General features: G+C 42.0%; 2 protein-coding genes across 3 annotated transcripts; both read left to right on the forward strand.

Annotated features, from left to right (window-relative positions):
- Positions 1–230: 230 nt before the first annotated feature.
- On the forward strand, positions 231–15,000 carry nectin4a (nectin cell adhesion molecule 4a). 2 transcript variants are annotated; one of them, XM_076725115.1, is made up of 11 exons: positions 231–644; positions 4,352–4,549; positions 5,150–5,317; positions 5,787–6,065; positions 6,338–6,455; positions 9,606–9,760; positions 9,872–10,031; positions 10,397–10,472; positions 10,909–10,971; positions 12,364–12,552; positions 12,700–15,000. In XM_076725115.1, the coding sequence occupies exons 1-11, from the start codon at positions 590–592 to the stop codon at positions 13,093–13,095; spliced, it is 1,857 nt and encodes a 618-aa protein (XP_076581230.1). In that variant the 5' UTR covers positions 231–589; the 3' UTR covers positions 13,096–15,000. The 2 variants fall into 2 exon arrangements, with proteins under 2 accessions (XP_076581230.1, XP_076581231.1); XM_076725116.1 differs by having other exon boundaries at positions 12,800–12,927.
- A 1,063-nt stretch (positions 15,001–16,063) lies between these two features.
- LOC143317373 (ubiquitin thioesterase OTUB1-like) lies at positions 16,064–21,408 on the forward strand. The gene is made up of 7 exons (XM_076725516.1): positions 16,064–16,121; positions 17,844–17,905; positions 18,447–18,545; positions 18,730–18,848; positions 19,154–19,238; positions 19,704–19,898; positions 20,832–21,408. Exons 1-7 carry the CDS (start codon positions 16,079–16,081, stop codon positions 21,027–21,029), a joined length of 801 nt encoding a protein of 266 aa, XP_076581631.1. The 5' UTR covers positions 16,064–16,078; the 3' UTR covers positions 21,030–21,408.
- The last annotated feature ends 181 nt before the right edge of the window (positions 21,409–21,589 follow it).

Raw genomic sequence — 21,589 nt, forward strand, 5'->3', positions numbered from 1 at the left:
GTTTAAACTGTCTCTCCATGCCTGCTTTTCACCTGCCTCTCCTCTGAGCAGAGCAAGTAAAGACGAGCAAATAACTGTCATGTTGCCTTCACCAAACCGGAATGGTGGCTTTTGGCGCAAATGTGTGTATATCTGTGTGTGTGTGTGTGTGTGTGTGTGTGTGTGTTTGTGAGATTGTGGGTAGGTGTGTGTGAAAGAGAGAGAGCCAGAGAGAGATAGAGAGCGGGGGAGAAAGAGACAGAGAGGTGTAGCACAAACAGGTGTATCCCAACCAGGTAGAGCTGCACCTTCTTTTTTCTAAAGGGCAAACATGATGGCGTGTGCTTGACAAACCAACACCTAACCAAACTGAAAGGACTCTCAAGAGGACTGAGTTTATACAGCTAAACTTTTGGAAGGGATCTGGTTCTGGAAAAAAAAAAAAGAAAGAAACCACCACAGAGGATGATCCAGCAGCACGAGGCATGAATCCGTCTCAGCGCCTCATGCATGCCCGTCATTTAGGATACCATTACCTGGACTTATGAGCTTTATTCCAGTGTGGAAATTGTCCCAACTTGTGCGCAGTTAAGAGTAACTGAGGAGGAGAATGACTTCTCAGCTGAACACACTCTCTCTGTGTCTCTGCGTCCTCTGGATCTTTGGTAAGGAGGCTTTATGTGGAGTCTGTCCAAAGTGATATGCCAGAATCTATGTCATTCTTTTAAGGCTTTACAGTATGTCTGTGTGCGGTGTCAAATACTATATTCTTTCAGGGTAGTACTGTTTTTATTCAACAGTTTTCTTATAGTGGCCTTAATGCAGGCTGTTTCATGTGTATCTAATATTCCTACAATTCTCCTATACTATCTAGCAGGCCTACTTTTAACTGAAGAGCATTACAAAGAGGTGTTTAAGAACATGCTTCAGTGACCTTTAGTTTTCTTGATCATGAAAACTGGCCGGTAGCTTTCCAACAGTGTCTCATACATATTCATAGGCTGAGTTCTGTACACTCTGGGCAGGTGGCCAACTTTTCTCAGGGATAGACTTAGCTGGAGCAGTGCTGTTTGAGAAAACACTTGTGGTGCAGTCTGATATTTCAGGAAAAACAGGTTGCTGTTGACCATGTCCCCTCCTTCTGTCTGATTCAGAGGAACTGCATGGACCCTCCTAGTGTGTGTGTATGTGTTTCGTAAGCCTAATGCATGCGTACATATGATAAATGCCCTTGGATTATGCATTGACAGCCCCAAAAAGTCTTTCTACTCTACCGCACGTTGTCAGTCCCCCTGCAGAGAGGCAGGATAGGCTGACTGTTATGTCAGTAATGCCGCACTGGCAGATTCCAGGGAACCTCAGGGCGACAAACACACACACACATTCATGGAAAAACACACCTGTCTGCTGCGCACACTCATCACTTCTGATGGTAAATGCATGAATCACATCCTACCCACTAACATATCTGAACAGATTCCCACATCAGGTATTGAATCAACACCTGTAAGAGTGTGAGACTGACACACGAGACTCCAGACTGAACTTGACGCCCCCATTCGAAGCTGCATACTTGGGTTATTGGCTGGTACAAATTGTGTTGGCAGTTGTGGCATATTTGCTGATGTTTCCACGGAAATCAATGTGGATCAACAGAATCATATTCCATGTTCTGTTCACGCTCAAAACAGAAATCTTCAACATGACTGTAATCAAGACTATATTGACACCATGTTAGCGGTTAGTGGCTACCAAAGGAAAGTGCATTCATGTCCTGGCCTTGTACCTTCACTTTCTATTTCTTACTAGCCATGCATGGCGGTATCTGGTGGTCTCTCAGTCAGTCCTTTCATCACTTTAGTCCAGACTAAGACTTCCCTGATGGATAGATGATGTTTAGTGCAGACATTCACATCCCCCTCAGGATGAATTGTGTTAATTTAAGTGATTGTTTTTGTTTTTTTTTTCTTTTTTGTTATCTAGTTCCATCTATCTTTTTTTTTTAATCCAGATTATCATAACAACATTTTTGACAATGTTCCTGTGAACCACACCTGTTCTCGGCACTTCCTGCATATTAAAAAAAGGAAAAGACTACTTTGTGGTTAGTGCTGTTTAGCAAGTGTTAGCATTCTAACTCGCTAAAATAAGATGCTGAACCCAGTAAACATTAGACCTGCTGAACAGCACAGTGACATTAGCATTTAGCTCAAAGCACTGCATTATGGTCGCAGAGCTGCTAGCATCACTGTAGACTCCTTCTTGAAACCGCTCTGCCACTAGTAATTACAGCTGAATGTTCACTTATTTAAGGATTTGTGATCCTTTCAGCAAATTCTACATATGAACGAGTCAAAACTTGATCACACAACAGTGAAACTGAAAATGTAGATGTGAAACCAGATACTGCAGTTATCGGTAAAAACAAGTTACAACTACTGTCTACAGTGCAATACACTGATGTTACATAGAAAACAGACAGAAATGCCTCAAGAGGCCAATTTTCACTGATTAGGCTCTTTTAGATTCAACTAATGAAAAGGCCAGCCGTATTGCTGCTCATCACAGATACACATGGCCTGCCATGTTGTGAATTGATATATCATTAGTGTTTGGGAGTAATCCATTTTCCTTGCAAGCTGTTTTCCTTCAGTATCAACAGGGTCATCGCCATCAGGAAACCGCTCCTTCTGACAATAAATCAATCACCAGCAACACAAGCCTGATGCCAAGAGCAGCAATATAATAATACATTGCGATGATGAATCACCTGTTCAGGCCTTTGGGTGGCAGAGGGAAACATTACACTTCTCTCAAAAAATGAAAAAATTCTAGCAGTGTGCCAAGAGAAATATCTCTAACTCTTACTCTTCTTATTAACCATTGAACACATATTACAAGGATCAGGGTGCGTGATTGGTAGAGGACAGCAGAAGATGAGGTGACACACTGCAGTTTGTCTATTAGACACATGAGCAAACTGATCTGAAAGCAGACAGGCAGACAGGGAGAGAGTCAAAAAATGACAGATTCGTGTTAGCATTTGTGTTTTGGAGTGTGACAGTGTGAGACACATAACACTTAGTGTGTAGTGGCTGTGTTTTATGTTCTATATGTTTCCTGAGGCCTCGCTCTATCCAGACAGTGAGGTAACCCTGTAAGTTTGCTTTGAAAGCTTATCTCGGGCAACTAGTCAAGCGACATATCTTCACTTGTGCTAAGCCCGTCTGATAGACAACATGTTTCCTCTATCCTCCCTCTTTTCTGTCCTCCCTTTGCACTCTTTCAAACCCATCTGTGCTTCTCTTGCCCTGAAATTCAAAAATCAAAGTTCAGTGTTTTTGCACAGGACTGCTTCACTCTCATATCTGTCTGTTAAATATGACGATATTAAGCCAGGATGTTATGGAAAAGTAATGCACACTAAGGGGGGTTGTGGTGAAACAAACCAGAGAGTTGGAAAAAAAAGGTGTTGTACAGTCTGGCTCCATATGCATTTCTGCTTTAACAGGGTGATGTTTGGGCCCTCACGCCTTCTTCAAAATCAACAATCATATCAGGCTCTGCTTTGTTATATTGGGCACAAGCTTGTATCACATCTGATGGTGATTAGATAATCATGGTCTGCCATTCGAGTGAGAGACAACATGAAGAGGCCTTCAGCGAATAAGAGTGACAAGTGACAAGAGCTACAGCCACAAGAGCCACTATGTCTAACGTAACACCTTGCATTATAGTGTGTTTGTGTAAGTGTAAAGTGACAACAACAAGTAACCACTGGGTTTATGGCAAGAAACAAGACAGTTTGTCTTGTTTCTTGTAGTTAATGTAAAACTATTGGTGTCTGTTGGGAAACAAAGAATCACAATTAAGTGAGCTAAATGATCAAAATGATAGTGACTTGTTTTTTCTACCCAACTTATAGAAAAAGACAAGTAGCCTGTGGCTGTGCTTTGAACTTCAAAGGTCAGCAAAAACTAATTAAAAAGGTCAAACCACATTCTTCAGTAGCAAGTGCACAACACGTCGTAACACTAGCTTCTTCCATGTATTGCTACTCTTTCAGCTGGTTTTTAAAAAATGTGTAATTTAGCAAATTAGATGTTTTCCTGACCTGCTTTCTCTCTTAGAGCTACTGTAATAGTAAGGTACTACAGGTTCAGGGTGTAGGTCAGAGATCACTGTCAGTGCTGCAGTGTTGAACTCAGTGTCACTGGATTGCACACTGAAACATCATTTATCATTTAAACAGCCAACAGCACGAACTCTGGAGGGACTGATGTCAAGCGTAGTATCTCTGCTTCTCTGCATCTCTTTTATTTTTTGAACACTCAGTAGATATATTTATCTATCTGCCCTTCTCCCCTGTCAGTTGCAGTGATAGACGGAGACTTTTTGGATCTCCCGACAAACGATCCCATACGCTCCTTGGCAGAAGAGGAGACCGTCCTGTCCTGTCGCTACCAGCCAGTCGCGGACAATGTGGTGGTGCAGGTCACCTGGTATAAAGAGAAATCTGACGCCACCAAGGAGCAGATCATCACTGCACACCATACCAATGGACAGACAGGTCAGTGGTCATCATGGTCACTTTACATCCACTGCATAGCGTCCCCTGTCCTTACTGTTAGACATGTCTTCTTATCAAAGCACTCACTCTCATATGCTCAGTCCACTGAGCAAGCGTTCTCGTAGTATTACTCGATTTGTGAAGTGCTGGTTGGAGGATTTTTTTTATTCTCTCATAGAACTAACAAGGCTTTAAGGCAAATGTTCACAACCATCTAAAAGCGTTAAATGAAGTGTGGACTGTGAGAGAGAGAGACACTGGCAATTTAACTGTGATATCACAGGGATATTTCAAGGGCGCCAAGACCTTTGGTCTTTGTGTCTTTTTTTGGTGTCTTCTCTTTAGGTTAATTTGTGGTGATTTAGGAGGCCAACACCCATTGTGAGTGTGAGAAACGCTGGATGAGAGTGTGAGCAAAACAGCCAGAATGTAAATGTAATTTCAAGGGTGCAGGCATGTGTATGGAACTAAAAGTGACAAAAGAAACCCTGAGGTCTGCTTTGAACTTGCAAGACTTAATTTTTTGTGTCACATCCTTCCTCACACGGTCTTTTAACTCTTTACCCCTTTCTTACGCTCTGTCTCTCTGTCTGTCCGCAGCATTCGGGACGTGGTCTCGACGTGTGCGCTTTAAAAACAGCGACCCCACCGTGGACTCGTCCCTGGTTATCATGAGCACAGAGGTCTCTGATGAGGGGAAGTACATCTGCCGCATCAGCACCTTCCCCTCAGGCAACTTTGACAGAGAGCTGTCGCTCATCGTGTGGAGTGAGTGCTGCCCTCATGTCTCTGCCATAGAGAAAAAAAAAAGATTAGTTAAGTCATGCTTATTAGTGCAGCAACTGGAGTCCTAATATGTTGTACAAGTATTAAAACTGAGAGAAGCTGCAAAAGGGGATCGGTGTGAGTTTCAACTGGCTTTGTTTTTGTTTCTCAGTAGTTTTCACACTTTAAATTAAATATTTGGTACACTTAAACTGTACTTTCTTCTGGATTTGGGCCAGAATATGCATATTGGTAAGAGGGACTAGACTATGTAGCAAACTAGTATAAAAACACTAATTAAAAAGTGGTGTTTTGCTGCCTAGCAAAGAGTTAATAGTGATGGGTACAAATGACTCTCTGCAATATTTCAAAATAATCAACTGTCTTTAAGCCTAAGTTTATGCATTCAGCACTACCTGCTAAGTATGTTTATCATCACTCTATTCAAACATTCTAACAATCCTCCCTCCAGCCATTCCTATTTCCTCCCTGGACCCTGTGACTCTGGTTGAGGGACAGTCCTACAGGCAGGCCGCTTCCTGTCGCTCTGTGGCCCGCCCACCTCCACGCCTCTCCTGGGACACCGACCTGAATGGCCAGTCCATCAATCGCTCTTCTGACAACGGCGCAGTCTCCTCGCACTACTCCCTCTATCCCTTGAGGAACATGAATGGCAAGAAACTGGACTGTCTGGTATGGCATCCAACCTTCCAGGGTCCCCGCAGGCTCAGATACGACCTGGTGGTGCACTGTGAGTAGAATTCTCCAGAGGCAGCGTTACATTATTAAAAATAAAGTTTTGAATCGGTCTCTTGAGAGGGAACACACTGGCAGCCAAAACATGGTGTTGGTCTCTTGTAAAATGTTGCAGTCATTGCAAGTTGTCCTTCATCACTGCATCAACTAAAAGCCTGAATATTCAACCTTTGCCACATTTAATCTTGTTTTTCATTTTTTGTGTTTAATGCCTCCTCTTCTTGCCTCAGCTAAGCAAAGCTTGAAAAATATTGTTCTTTCTTCCAGTCCCTCCACATGCAGAGGTGTCTGGATACGAGCAAGAGTGGTCCGTGGGTTTGCAGAATGCTGCCCTGAGGTGCGTGAGTGGAGGAAACCCCAAACCACAGAGTTTCACCTGGATCAGGTACGGGACCCGCCTCCCTCTCTGGCTGTCTAGCCCTTGTGTGACTAACTGTCTGATGTGTCTGGTCACTGTTACTTTTGAGAGCAATTATACCAATTATTTTGCTATGATTTCAACAGCCAAGAGTGTGAGTGGGATCTTCAGTGAGGTTGCACTGAGGTCATTCTCATCTGTAACAGGCCTACCCCAGAAAATCAGCTTTGCAAATGTTTAATGAGGAAGAAAATGGACTCATTTGCAGAACATTTGTTAGACCTCAAGGATACACACGACGCATTTGAGTGAGAATGTAAACATAATAATAACAACAGAGTCAAAGTGCTTTACAGGAAAGATCTGATCGCTCTGTCCAGCTTCTTCTTCCTTCCTCATCTCGCTTCAACAACAACAACAATAACAACAAAAAAAATACATGGCAGCCATCTGTGAAGCTGTAGTATTGTGTGGAATATTTATTTTGCTTTTAGAAGCGCTCTCTGACAGCTGGAATGCCGAAAATGGAAGCAGAGAAAAAAGCTGTTTTATGCGTCTGCTTGTATTTCACGTATTGGTCAGTGCCACCACTGTTGAGAGGACAATCTAGATATGGGAGCACAGTCAAGACTGATGGGAGAGGATAGTGATGGGGTTAGACCGGGTGTCAAACCTACATATGCGCTGTCAAACTTCTGATTAGATTTGTAGAGGGCTGTGACCGGTGTCATCCAGTCACTGGAGTTATTGTTGTATGTGAAAATTTATTTAGTGAGAAGGGTGTTGATGGATTCTTTGCTTGGTCACTTACACGCTCATTTGAAGTCAGTTTTTATAGTGTATTGGGGGTGGATCTCCACCCTTTCCACATGACAACCAAACAAGCCCTGGCATTGTCACCTCCTGATTCTGCTGCTTGGATGGAAACACATTCAAATGTTGCGTGTGTCATTTGAAATGCAACACATTGCTGCCCGGCTTTAATCCCAGATGAGGGTTTGACTCAAATGCCTGAGTTCTTCTGCCTGAGTTGCCCGGTGTCATCTCTAAGTCATTTCCTTTGGTGCGTTCAGATATTCTCAGGGTGTGGCTTAGAGTTTGGCTAGAAAAACAAAATAAAAAAATGCAAGCCATGAGAAGCGGCTGGAGGAGGAATGGCTTCCACTGAATTATGAGAAGTGACAGTCAGGCCCCATGGGAGAAATTCCTTACACACAATTGTTTCATATGCTGATAAAAGCGTTTATTACCTCTGAAATGTAAAGAAATGTAAGTGAAATGTTTGGTGAGGCTCCTTCTGATTTGAATTGTGTTGTATGTATTCATCGCTGTTAGTCACTGGAACACACCTTGGGAAATGAGTTGTTGTGAGTAAGGCTTAGCAGACACACGCCATGCATACAAGCATGCACACTCATGAGCATGTATACACAGACAAAGTCACCACTCAAAATCTCTAGTTACAATCAACCTGTCCGTACTCATGCACGCATTTCACATGAACGCACACACAAACGTGCGGCAGCTTCAGCAGCGGGCAAACCTGTTGGCTTTGTCAATAAAAGTCGGCAGGTGAAGTAATAGCTGGTGTCACAGTGTCGTGTTGCAGCTTGTGCGGAGAGCAGACAGATGAGACAGTTTCACACGAAGGAGGGAGGAAGAGGGGGATGAGAAAAAAAAGGGAAAGGGATGAGCAGCCCTGGTAGGGAGAGAGGTGAACTGTAGTGGAAACAGGTCAGCAGAAGGGTTGAGGTGAGCCAAGGGGCGGCGAGAGGAGCAAGAGGAAGCAGAATGTGTTGATTTGTGTGAGATGTTATCATGAAGGTGTGTCTACTGCAGATGTAAAACAGACAGTTTCTCTTTCCTGTTAGTCATGAAAAAGCATAACTGCGTGCTGTGCAATACATGAGGGTCATTGTAGCCTCTGTGGATAGAAACTGAGGCTGTTTTTCGGGGCATTAGCTCCCGTAATAAAAAATTTAGCCGGTATTTCTGGGGCAATGCGGGTTGATAATGTTCACAGCAACAGGCAGACATTAAGGTCAAGTCTGTTCAAACGGATTAAATCAAATATGCTCATAACAACAACACTGAGGCAACACCCTGGACAGTGTTGCTCATCAAAAACATTAGCCCTGAGTCACACTGCCAGGAACTATGTGGTGGTGCCACACAACTGGGACATTATTTCTATATCATTGAGAGCAGAGTTGAAAAAAGGGGCATTGTATTAGAAGTAAAGGTGCTTTCTTACTGATTATTCCTGTCTGACAAAACTTTCAAAAGTTAATATAGGTTTTAAAACTTTTTATTAACATTGAACTGGTGATGTGTTTTATGTTTCCAGCTAGTTTGTAATAAAAAAAAAAGCAGCAATGGATGAAAAAAATACACTGAAGAACAAAAAATCTATTGGATTACAACAAAAAAATTCATCGGGTGCACATATTAAAATAATGTTCATTGAAAATGATTCATTCTTCTTTGCTATACTAAATTCTTATTTGTTAAACTGACATGACTTTTCATGTGAACATAAAGATCTTTTATAGTATTCAATGTGTTCAGCTGCTATCTATATCTATATCACATGATGTTTGTTTGTTCATTAAAACAATTAACATCCACCAAAGTTAGAAGCTAAGAGGAGCACTGCATATCTAAAAGCAACAACAAAGCTTAAAAAGCAGGAGGGAAGTGGCACAAAAGACAGCCCGACAACATGACTACACTGAAAGACATGGCGGACAAAATCCCCAGGCCTTATTCTGTCATGCAGATAAAAATAACATGAGGCTTCAACAGTCATGCCACTGTCACCTGTTACCTATGAACCTGTTTACCGGTGGAATGTTCCAAACAGGTGTTTTTTTTGGAGCATTCCACAACTTTCCCAGTCTTTAGTTGCTCCTGTCCCAACTTGTTTTGTTTTAAATGTGTTGCTGCATCAAATTCAGAATGAGCATTACAAAAATCAATGAAGCTGATGAGGTAAAGCATTGAATATTGTCTTTGTGTGGTTTTCAATTGAGTGTGTGTGTTTGCTTCTTAAGATAGTGACATACGATGTCCAGCCCTCCCAACAGCGTTTCTAAAAATGATGAACTCTAGTTGCCTTTTAACTCTGATTATAAAGTCCATGCGTTGATCAAAATCTTTGTTTTGTCCTGTATGCAGAAAGGGTGGAGACTTGCCAGAAGGAGTGATCCCCCACCCCAATGGAACACTAGCATTTGGGCGACCCCTACTCTTGTCAGACAGTGGCACCTACCAGTGCATAGCCAAGAACGAAGTGGGTGAAGGGAAGGCGGAGGTGGACATTGATGTGAAAGGTAGATGGCAGCACCGTCAACATCACATACTAAGACTTGTCAAACTAATATATACTGTGAGAATAAATGCATGCGTCCATCTAATCCTGGGTCCCAACTAACTCTCCACAGAATCTCCCCGGCATGACGCGCTGGAAGAAAACATGCAGATGATCATTGTGGGGAGCATGGCCGGCGGGCTGCTGATCTTGATGCTCGTCATCGTCATCATCATCACTTGCCACCACAAGCGCAAGAACAAGAAACTGGAGAGGGAGCTGACTGAGAGGAAGTATGTTGAGATAACACGATGTTTAATTAAGAGGAGATAAGATGATATGAAACTGTAATGATCTCTGCAGGGAAGATGAGCTAAGAATGACTATGACTGGAACAAATCAGGGCTATTAAGCATGTTACAACTGACGGTTAAGACGATTAAGCAGAATTAGAGGAGCAAGAAAGTTGAGTTAATAAATGACTCTGTGTCCAGGATGTGACCAGGAAACTGAAAAATCTGCATAAAAACGAAATGAAAGCAATGAAAAGTGTGCAGTATGAACTCCATAAAAACTGAAAATGCTGGAAAAAATGACACATTATTCACAGCGGAAGTTCCTCAGTGTTCTCCTTTTCTCTCTCTCTCTCGTTTGTCAGGGAGGAAATAAGCACTCTCTCCAGGCAAGCTTCTTTCAGGAGGATGAACTCTATCAGCACAGATCCCAGAGGAGTGGTACTATGACTGAATTATCCTTTTCACTGAACATACCGTCCCACTGCAGCATCATCATCTTCTGTTTTCTCCCATGCCTGTGCGACCTGATTCTGGCTGTCAGACTGGAGGACACCGATGATCAGAATCCGCAGACTGCTGCTCCCATATGTTTCTCATTTATTCAAGGATTCTTCTTTTGAAATTTTAATGGCACGAATACCTAATAGTCTACTCTATAACCATGAGTGGCAGTCAGTTGTGGCAGTCAAATGCTCCTGTCTTGCCTGTTATTAGTCATTGCTTGACCTATTTTATGTGTCCTTGCAAGGAAACAAGTAAGTGGGTTTAGAAGCTTGGAAAAGGCATGCTGTTAGAGGCACAGGCTTGTTTTTAAGGTTCAGGATCCATCCTCAGTCCCACATCTAACTCAGCCCTCTGTTTCTTTCCATTGCAGATGGAGGAAAACATCCCTCTGAGGGTGGAGGGAACCATAAGGACCAGCCTGTCTTCCCTCGGGGTCAGTCTACATATCTGTCTAACTCTGCATGCAGGGCCAGGGCCGGGGACTGAGGCTTTACTGTCCAGATGCCAGATGGCTAAGTTCTGAGCTCCAGCATTGAAAATCTGAATGTAGTGCATCTCAGATATTCATAATCATAATAGCACATCATATTACAGACTGTAGTTTCGTATTTAGGGTATAGAAAGAAGAGTGGTATAAAAGAGAAGAAGCCTATTTCCCAAAGAGTGAAACTATCCCTTTTAATCCACGGTGTCCTGTAATAATGCTGGCCTGGTCCTCTATCGCAGGGTTACTCCAGTTCACAGTTGTTAGACATTCTCTAGCCTACATTTAGTTGAACTCACAGACCCTCTGGTTTTCAGTAGCTCTTGTATGTTCGCATTGTTCTTCCCGGAGTGAAACCAGGAATACAGGACCCAGAAAAGAATTTTAAACAATGCTTTATTCTACGGGTCCATAATTACTTTATAATTACTGACATTTCCTTGAAAGAACTATGTCATTTGGCATTAATTATAGGAAACGGCAAGCTCCAATTAAAAACCAAGTAAATGAATGGATCATTTTTCATTTATTACCAGAAACTTTATTTTCATATATTCTTCTGCATGTTTAGCTGACCTGCTCTGCTCCTTCAGATACGCTACCAGTAAAATCAGGATCAAGTAATTGAAAGTGAGCTTTTTGCTCACGTCTACTTAACCTATGATCATGCCCAAACCTCGTCATTATTTCAAAGGGCACTTGGAATTTATTTGGATTATTTTTCAGAAAAGTCACACCCATAAAAATCTCACTCAATTGTCTTCTCGTTTATAGTGAATGCAAGAGAAAATATTTTTAAAAGGGCCCCTACAGTTGCCACCGCCATACTAAATTCGTCCACCGGTGTGGTGACAGAACTTTCGTTTGACAGAGATCATATTCATGACAAAGGAAGGTTTCACCTTTAGTATCAGGGTGTCAGTCATCAGTTTCAGAAAATGTTTCAAGCAATAGTGCATTTTAGGAAATCACTTATTTTCTTTCTTGTTAGATGAGAAAATTGATACCACAATGATTTAACAAATCAGTGTAACTGATATAACTGCTAGTCGGCAGATTACCAGTCACCTCTGGACAGATCCAGGTGAGCCCCCCCCCCCCCCCCCAATTCCAGTCTGTATGCTAATTAAGCTAACCCATTTTTCACAAGGAAAGCAAATCAGCATATTTCCCAAGATGTTGAACTATTGTTTTAATTCATCCATTACTTATCTTTCAGTAAATACTGCTCTATCACTAAAGTCAATTCAGTTTAAATTAAGCGTACAAATGACATTACAATCCATGCACCTAATCAGTGTATGTGTGAGTACTGATCAGCGTCTCTACCTGTGCTGACAGGAGATGGCTCACTGCCGCGACAGCCGATCTACTATCTCAGGTGGACGAGGAGGAGGGTCGGGGTTCGACTCCCTGGGCAGACCACTCCTGTACAACAACTCACGGAGGGGGAGAGACAGGCTTCTGGATAAAGACGAGGAGAACCGACTAAGAGTGGAGACATTTGTGAGAAACAGCACTATATCTTTGGTAAGTGTGTCTGTGTGCATGTATATTCCATTGCAAGTCAAAGCCTGATTTCACTAAATAGTGGAATGCAGGTCACCGAACTTGACCTTGGCATATTTACCTGATTATGATGCAATTGAGAAGAGTGTCTGCACTGTGTCATTGCAGCAGGAAACTCGTTTGCACCCTCCTCTCACTCCATCAACCTTCCCAATGGTACAGTCCACTGAGATTGTCAGGCAGCTAAACGGCAGTGCCATTATCCCAGCAGATGGAGGCTCACGGCCAGGAAGCGTCGCCAAGAATCACCAGCACCCTCCTCTGATCTGCAACTACCCACCAGTAACAGATGATGAGGATGAGGTGGATGAGGGTTTGGGAGGTCCTGCCAGTCAGGAGCATCCTGATGACCAAGACAGCGAGACAAACAGCTCCCAGGTGTCCGAGGCGCACAGTACACAACGCTATCAGCAGACTAATGGCACGCTCAGGCCCAAACTCCTGCCAAAACCCACTGTGGTCAGTCCCCACGCCTCCATGATCCACAAGGCCCAGATCGTTTAGCAGGCAGCTGGAAAATAACTTGAACCTACCAGACTGGCCAGCTTTGATCTTGGCGGTGGTCCAAATGTGGATACAGTGGCGAGGTTTGGTCACAACCCAGAAAACCAGTTTGTGGTCAATTATGGAAAAGCTGCACCTTGACTATGATCCTGCTTCTTCTTTATTGTGTGGGAACATGGTGCAATAGAACAAAGTCTTTAAGGGAAACGTCTACTCCAAAGCATACCTTGGACTCCTCCGGATCTCTGGCTGATGTTTGGTGATGTGTGTCGTGTATTCCCTTGGATTACCATCACAAACAAAGACAATGTCACAATATTTCCAGTGCAGCGTTTAATCTCGGACGGTATTCCTCGCTCGGCTTTCGCAATCTGGTATCTGTTGCTTTAACAAGCTGGAGCTAACAGGTGAATGTAGCTGGCATACCTTTTGAGGGGGATGTTGAAAGCACTCAAGAACATGTACAGTAGGAAATCAGGAAATGCAGGAGAGGTAGATGAGGCTGTGGGAATGTTGGTACATCAGAAAAGCAGATTGCGACAGAGCTCTACAGAGGGTGGATTTTTGCTTTCGTAGTGCTCAGTGTATCAGTACCTGTTCCCGTGTTCAGTTCCCTTACACAACACGGTTTGGGATATGATCCAAACCATGGGCTTGTTCCTCTTTTGCCACACCTGCAATATGCATACCTCCATATTGTCTTCCTCTCCTCATGCCTTTGCCTTGAGCACTGAGACAGTTTGGATCAGATAAGGACTTCTTACTGCCAAAACATGACTAGCGTCCTTAAAAGGTTCTGATATGGCTTCATGCAAATGTGTACAAATATGCAAACGATTTCCTGCTTCAAAAAGTTAAATACATAGTAAATTAGCGTATCAACAAATTCAATATATCTTCCCTCTAGCGTATGTTCCCCTTTCCTCACCAACCACACATCTACGCCTAAATTCATACACAAACACACAAAGATAAATAATCAATACAGATTGCTCATTTGTTAAGAGGATACATGTATGTTGCGTATCTTCATGGATGCACATATATACAGTACACATTGGATGAAAGTTGGAAAAGCTGCCAAATGTTTGTAAATACATTTTAATTTCATACGTTTGTTTTTTGGATTACATGTTACTGTATAGCTTGATGTGGCTGCTTTTGTGAATACTTCTCTTCCTCTCGAGACAAATCAGTAAGCTGCTACAGCTGTGGACATTCTGCGTCTGTGCTTTGCAATGTTTGCTCTGCCTGCTGACATTCAAGACAGGAAGACGGCTTTCTGAGAGGACTTTGACATGAACTGTTACAGATTTTTAATATTTTGGTGCAAAACCAAGCCTGTATTGTTTATATGTGGACCGCTGGTTTTATTTCTTTGTTCATATGTGTTCTGAGTATTATTGGGTTGTGTTACAGCCCTGATATGGGTAGCAATGTGCCAAAGGGGAAATACAAAACAAAACAACAAAAAAAATCACTTTTGCTTTTTTGGCAAATATGAAGTATTATTTTGTCTTATGTTCGCTTCTGTAGGTAACGACTGTTCCAATACAAATATCCAAAGACATCTGAGAGGCAAATGTTGATTTAACAGAGTGCTGGAACAGTTTGTAACAAAGGCAAACACCCAACAGGTAAGAGCAGCAGATGAGTGGTATTATGTTTGAACGTAGGCTGTATTTGTTGCAGACAGTGCCCCCTGATGTGTGCTGCTGGAAAGTGCAGGTACCTACATGAGCCTACGAACTGCAATACTATGAAAGACTCTGCATTCCACTGTGATTTTGGAAAATGATCTTCATGGTCACGTGGCCGGATTTTCATTTATTCTGAGGGCTATGTGTGGGTATCAGCTTGTACTGATGGTTTGAAATAAATGTGGATGGTTTTTTCTAAATGTATGAGCTTTTGGATAAAAACTACTGTCTGGATCATCTAAATATTCTATTCTTGTTCTGGTTTGCAAAGGAATTGTCTATTGCGATTCCTGTGGATGTTCTTGCAGGTGTTAATTTAAACGATCTGGAGTGTCCTGGACAGGCCCGGATTAAACCGCTGCTAAACTGGGCTCTATTTACTCACCTGTTTCTCCTACTCTAGTAACCTATATATCATGTATCATATATCAGGTAATGTGTGCCCTCCTGCATGTTAGTTAGTTGTACCACCATGGCTAATCCCAGAACCTGAATATGATCTATGTAAATGGAAATTATAACAAGAGAAATCAGGGGATATGGCCAAGGAAGTTAAGACCAAGAACATGAATGGAGGTCGTACTTACAGATTTATACAGATGGATCAAATGATGAGAGTGTGAAAGGGGAGTAACCATGCCAATTAGAATTAAAAAGGGACAGAAGAAGAAGTCTGAAAAAAAAAAACAACGCAGCTCACTCATGTGCAGTTATTGAGCAGCAGCTTTAACTGCAATTGGAGGAATCACACCCAAGTCCAGACCTGATTAACCTGATTGTATATCAGGTCTGGACAGAGATTTATAACAGCATACAGAATTTGCAAAGCAGGATGTGTGGTGGGTTTTATTTGGGCAGGAAGGAAGCACATCACTTTGCAAAGCATGCTGCTCATGAGGATAGAATAGAAATTGTGTTACCATATGGGCTGTCAGAATACACTTCAATCTTAAACAAGTCAGTAAAAGACATGTGCCTGAATACATGGGGACAAAGACAAGAAGGTGAGATCTTACACTATAAAACACAAGACTGGGTCATACTGAGGTTGAGACTTGGGTATTGTGGGTTTAGGAGTGGGCTGGCTCCGACTGAGAAACACCCAGATGACAAATTCCCTAAAAAATGAAGAAACTGGTGGGATATCTGGACAGTATTGGACTCTGTGTTAAATATAGATAAGCGTTAAGGGGAGCTTTAATAACAAACAGTAGGGGGCAGCAACGCGGCGCCGTGGCGTCTGGTCTGCATCATCCAAAGAAGAACAGATCGCGACAGCTAAGATGGCGGAGGAGCAGCAGGAATCATCACAGGGAGAGATGGAGGGTGAGAGAAACCGTTACAACACTAAATATCCGACAAACAGCGCGGTCATTTCTTTTACAAGCGAGGTCCACACGCACACAAGTGTCCGCTCGGTGTTTCAGCCGTTGTCCTCTCCGTGGTGAAGGTGGTTGACACGCAGCGATGAGGAGCAGACAGAGGCCAGAGCTCGCTGGCTAACGTTAGCTAGCTACCATCCCTACACAAAGAAAAAACGGTTGTTTAGTTAGTGGCAGGGCAACCAGCGAGTGACAATCCAAGAGTTTTTGACGTAAGGAAACAGTGAAAGTATAAACTAAATATTAAAGAGAGGACACCCGCTTTTTGGCTGCTATAACGCTGTTATTCATCGTGACTAGATTTTGTTTTGTTTTCGCACAGGTCCGTCTGGCCAAATGTAGCGGACTGACGTTAGCTGCCGTGGATTAACGTTAACTTGTTTGCAGGGTCGCTGCTGGCAGTGGGACGAACGCGTCTGTGCTGACGACACATGTTGAAAAGCAGAAAGAGAAAAGCTGCAGTTGTCTTCCTGAACGCTTTATTCTCGTCCTCATTTCATAAATTATTTACCATGTATGTGCGCGAGTGCAATGGTTTCATCAACCACGACAGCTCATCTGTTGCCTTTTACTGTCAAGAAGACCAATAAACGCTGAGATCGATAATCGGGATTTGATATAGTTATTTTAATCAGCTGTCACTGAAAGCACTAATATTTGCAAGAGCTTTTCACACTGCGTGTTTTCAATGCAGTGTGAAAAGGCCATCTGACACCGAGGAGGCATTTCTGTGGGAGATGCATAATTTCTGTACAGGTTGTTCGGCCACTTGATTTGTACAACAACAGTACAACCACATATACGTCCATCCATGCAAAGTGCTCTTACAACCAATTTTGGTTTCCTTCCCTCCAGACGTATAATGTGCATCATGCCTCTAATTATCTTCAGTCTGTTTTTAAACAGTTAGTTTAAAACCCCAAACTTCATTCAGCTGAAATAATTTCTTACCTTCAACAGTGGTACTCTCATTTAATAATTTACTTCCTTGCACTCTGCCACTGCATTCACTGCATTCACTGCATTGTAAATCTGCTGCACTGACCTTCCAGCATTACAGCACTGCAATACTATAGCCATGTCTCCACTCATTGGCTCTATGGGGACGGTACAGCAGTGTGACTCTCCACAAATGGATGAACACTGGCTCTGATCTGATGCAGATTTTAAATCCAGATGCCACATATTTCAGAAAGGGATGATGACTTCAGGGATTTACTATTATAGTGTTGTAGTAGTGATTTTCTGTTATTGTGCTTATATACATGTAATTGATGGTGTTGCTAGATTGCGTCGTGGTGAAAATGTTGTTTTTGAAAGTCTGAATCCCAAAAAATAGGGATTGAAACAGAATATTTGTGTTGGAAATAATCCTACGCAGCCACCACTAAAATCTAATTCTACAAATAGTATAATACTAATAGTATTAGTGTAGCCTAATCTTCATCCACAACTGTGCTGAAATACCGGATTTAAACACAATAAATATACATGCAGAAGCATTTGAATTCAAAATCTGTCACAGCTTTTGAGTGTGATTTTAGAATTTAAATTGTCAATGTTATGAGTGAAGCTTTGAACTACTTGGTACAGCCCTCGGCCTTCCTGTCTCTATTTGGAGTATTTACTCCTCAAACCTAATTAATCTGCCCCCTTTCTCTTGCAGGAGTGAACTGCCTCGCGTATGACGAGGCCATAATTGCTCAACAGGACAGAATTCAGCAGGAGGTGAGAAATTTCATTTTTCCAGGTAACTTTGACTTTGCCGTTATTCTGCCTCTGAGCAACAGGATCATCACGTTTCAAGATTTGAGTTATTTTTTTATCCAGTTAAAGCTCCAGAGCAGCTGATGTGTGGACAGAGGTGAACCCTTCATATACAGCTGTCAACACTAAATAGAAGTCCTGCTGATTTGCCCTAATTCAATTAATTATTGTTGTTTTTTTGTGAACTATTGATCCTTGTTTTCTGAAAAAAGCAAAATAAAAATTTTGAGTAAAGCTTCCCAGTAATCAGGAGCGTTGACCTTGGCCTGTTAAGATAACCATGAAACTTGTGTTCACAGCCATGACCTAACAATGAAATGAGTTATTTGATAAAGCAAAGATAATGCAGTGGAAGTTCTATATTAAAATTAAATGTAAACTGCATAAGTAATTTTGACAGCCAAAATTCTCACCCTTGTCAAGACTACAAGCACAGCCCACAGCTGAGCTAAGTTGCTTACAATGCATGCACTAATTTCCATTTGTTTGTGTCGGTGTCCAGATAGCCAACAGTAACCCTTTGGTGTCGGACAGACAGGACCTGTCAGTGCTGCAGAGGGAGTACGCTGATGATGACACAGTTTATCAGCTCAAGATCAAGGTCAGGCAAACCACACCACCTGCTCTCAGATTACTGTACCCACATCAGGGTGCATTTCCTGCACAGTCCAGGGTGTCATCATATCCAAAGCCACAGAACAAAACTCTGTGTTGCTTATATACTCAAATACACTTTTTGCATTCGTTGTGACTGCGTGGTGTAATTCTTTTTTCGTGTGTTGCAGGACCTATACAAAAAATACTCGTACATTCGTAAGACGCGACCAGATGGGAACTGTTTCTACAGAGCCTTTGGCTTCGCACATCTCGAGTCCCTGCTAGATGACAGCAAAAAGCTTCAGAAGTGAGTGTCACGGCGGTTTCTGTTGGTGCTGTAGTAGCTGTCGCTCTCTAGACTCAAGTTCACACTTCTGCCATCTTCTGTAGGTCTGTTTTTGCAGTTTTGTTTTCCCGTGGCTTCACTGGGGGCTGATTAATGTATTTCTAATTATATTTCTGTGCAAGTTTGTCACTACCCAGCTACACAATTATGTATGCAGTCATGTAAAACTTCATTGGTTTGTTCTCTGCACTGTTTTCCATTCTACTTAAAATGGCAGTTCTTATGTTCACAGAGTTATTGAATGCATGTTTTTTTTGTCTCTTCAGGTTCAAAGCAGTTGCATATAAGAGTAAAGTGGACCTGGTTAACGAGGGCTTCACTGAGTTTACCATTGAAGACTTTCATAATACTGTGAGTTTCCCACATAAGAAAAAAAGAAAAATGTTTATTGCTTACTGACAAACCTGATTAAAAACATTTCGGAAGTAGGAAATAGAGATGATTATTTTGTTTATTGAATTCAGCAGCATATATGATTTTGTGCTTTGCATCGCTGCTATAAATTAGCTTTCAAAATGGCTTAATCTGATCGTATATTTATGGTGTGAAATTTCTTTGGTCTCACAGTGCAAACAGTATATCTTGTACCCTGTTGGATTAAGTGTGTGCTGTCTGTTTGAATTATATTAGTAGAGTTAATGGTAATTTGCCTGTTGCCCTGCCAACTCTGAGTGGTCATCTGCCAAAGTACATGATGTATTTGGTCAGCTGGAGCAGACAGAAACACTAGATTTGGCCAGTTGGATAGTAAGCTGGCAAGCAGAACACGTACACACTGTATCAATCTAACGATGTGAATAATGTCTTTCCTCAAAGTTCATGGACCTGATCGACCTGTGTGAGAAACAGCCGAGCCTGCAGGAGGTGCTGGGCTCCTTCAACGACCAGAACGTGTCAGACTATGTGGTCGTGTACCTGCGGCTGCTCACCTCGGGCTACCTGCAGCGACAGCAGAGCTTCTTTCAGCACTTCATAGAGGGAGGACGCTCTGTCAAGGAGTTCTGTCAGCAGGTGGGGTTTTTTTTTTTTTTTTTCATTTTCACACAGTTCCTGAGAAACAAAGCCGGATCTCATAAACATTTTGAAAATAAGACAACCTGTGGTGAAGCATTTTAAATAGAAGAGATGGTCAAGTGGAAAGTGGAAAGTGTATCTGAACTAGAGATGAGAGGTTTTAGAGGCATACATCTACATATTTATGAGGTCAGTATGTCACCAGTGGTGGAGGAAGTGCTCATATCTTCTGCTTAAGTGAAAGTAGCAATACCGCAGTGTAAAAATACTTTAATTACAATTTGTTCTGCTGGGTTGTTCAATCTATGATGACACATCATTATTAACTAGTTTATATTTTATATTAATAATCTGAATCTGCATAGTGATGACCTAAGTTATCAGTTAAATATAGTCCAGTTAAACGTATAATATTTGCCTCCAAAATGCAGTAGAGGTATAAAGTAGCAGAAAATGGAAATACTCAGGTAAAGTACGAGTACCTCAACATTGTACTGAAGTTCAGTACTTGAGTAAATGTTTGTCACAGACACTGTCTTTTTCATTCCATGTATTCTTGGCCCTTGTCAAAACTGGGCGCCTGCATCACCCACAATGCAACTCAGCCATTGACAGTTGTGTCAGTGTGTTACACCATTAACAGATAATGTTGCTTTGAGCTGCTGCCTCAGTCAGAGATGAGGAGTGGGCGACAGACTTCTGGTGACCTCACTTTTTCTATTACTCACACGCACACACACAGATTTTCAAACTTGTAATCCTCAGCCCCAGCCATGATGTATCATGTTTCATGCAGTTCCCTCCGAAGATGTTCTAGCACTCATTCTATCTTTGCGTGAATAGGAATGGGAAAAAAAGCATGATCACAATGTTCTACTGTGAAAACAAACCCACGCTTAATGTGCTTGTTTTGTCTTTTTTCCTTTCAAGGAGGTAGAGCCAATGTCGAAAGAAAGTGACCACATTCACATCATCGCCTTAGCCCAGGCCCTAGACGTATCCATCCTGGTGGAGTACATGGATAGAGGAGAGGGAGGAACTGTCAATCACCACGTCTTCCCCGAAGGCGGCGACCCACGTATCTTCCTCCTCTATAGACCTGGCCATTACGACATCTTGTACAAATAACACTCCTGGCCACGCCACACCTCATCCTCTCCCTGCTGTCCGCTACAGCAGTGGGTTAAAAAAAAATATCTTCAGCAGCCACGATGATGAAGCATACATCTGTGTAGGAGATTACACTTATGTATTTAAAAAAAATAAAAAATAAAAGATAAAATCACATTACATGCCTCCCTTTCCCCTCTCCCTGAGTTTACCCCAAAGTCATCACAAAATGGTTAATTAAAAATCTTTTGAAGAATAGAAGTGACTCCAGGCATTTAGAGTTGTACAGGTTTTTTTTCTTTTGTGGTTGTAAATGTTATCTTCTTGCTCTATGTTGGATTCTTTTCCTTTGTTACACTGCGTTTCATTGAGTTTTATTAAAGGGATTTACATCTTATTTCTTGTCATGTTTTCTTTTTAAAGGGTCATGTTAAGTTACATGATCAGCTGATCGCTTACCTTTCTTTTGACTTCTTGAGAAAGTGGAAAATTGTGGTTTATGTTAAATGATTAAAATCATGAATGATTATTAAAACTTTAAATTTTCTCAGACCACTAACAATTATCCTTCTACAGCA

This window comes from Chaetodon auriga, chromosome 24, assembly GCF_051107435.1.
Source record: "Chaetodon auriga isolate fChaAug3 chromosome 24, fChaAug3.hap1, whole genome shotgun sequence".
In the NCBI taxonomy this organism is placed as follows: Eukaryota; Metazoa; Chordata; class Actinopteri; order Chaetodontiformes; family Chaetodontidae; genus Chaetodon; species Chaetodon auriga.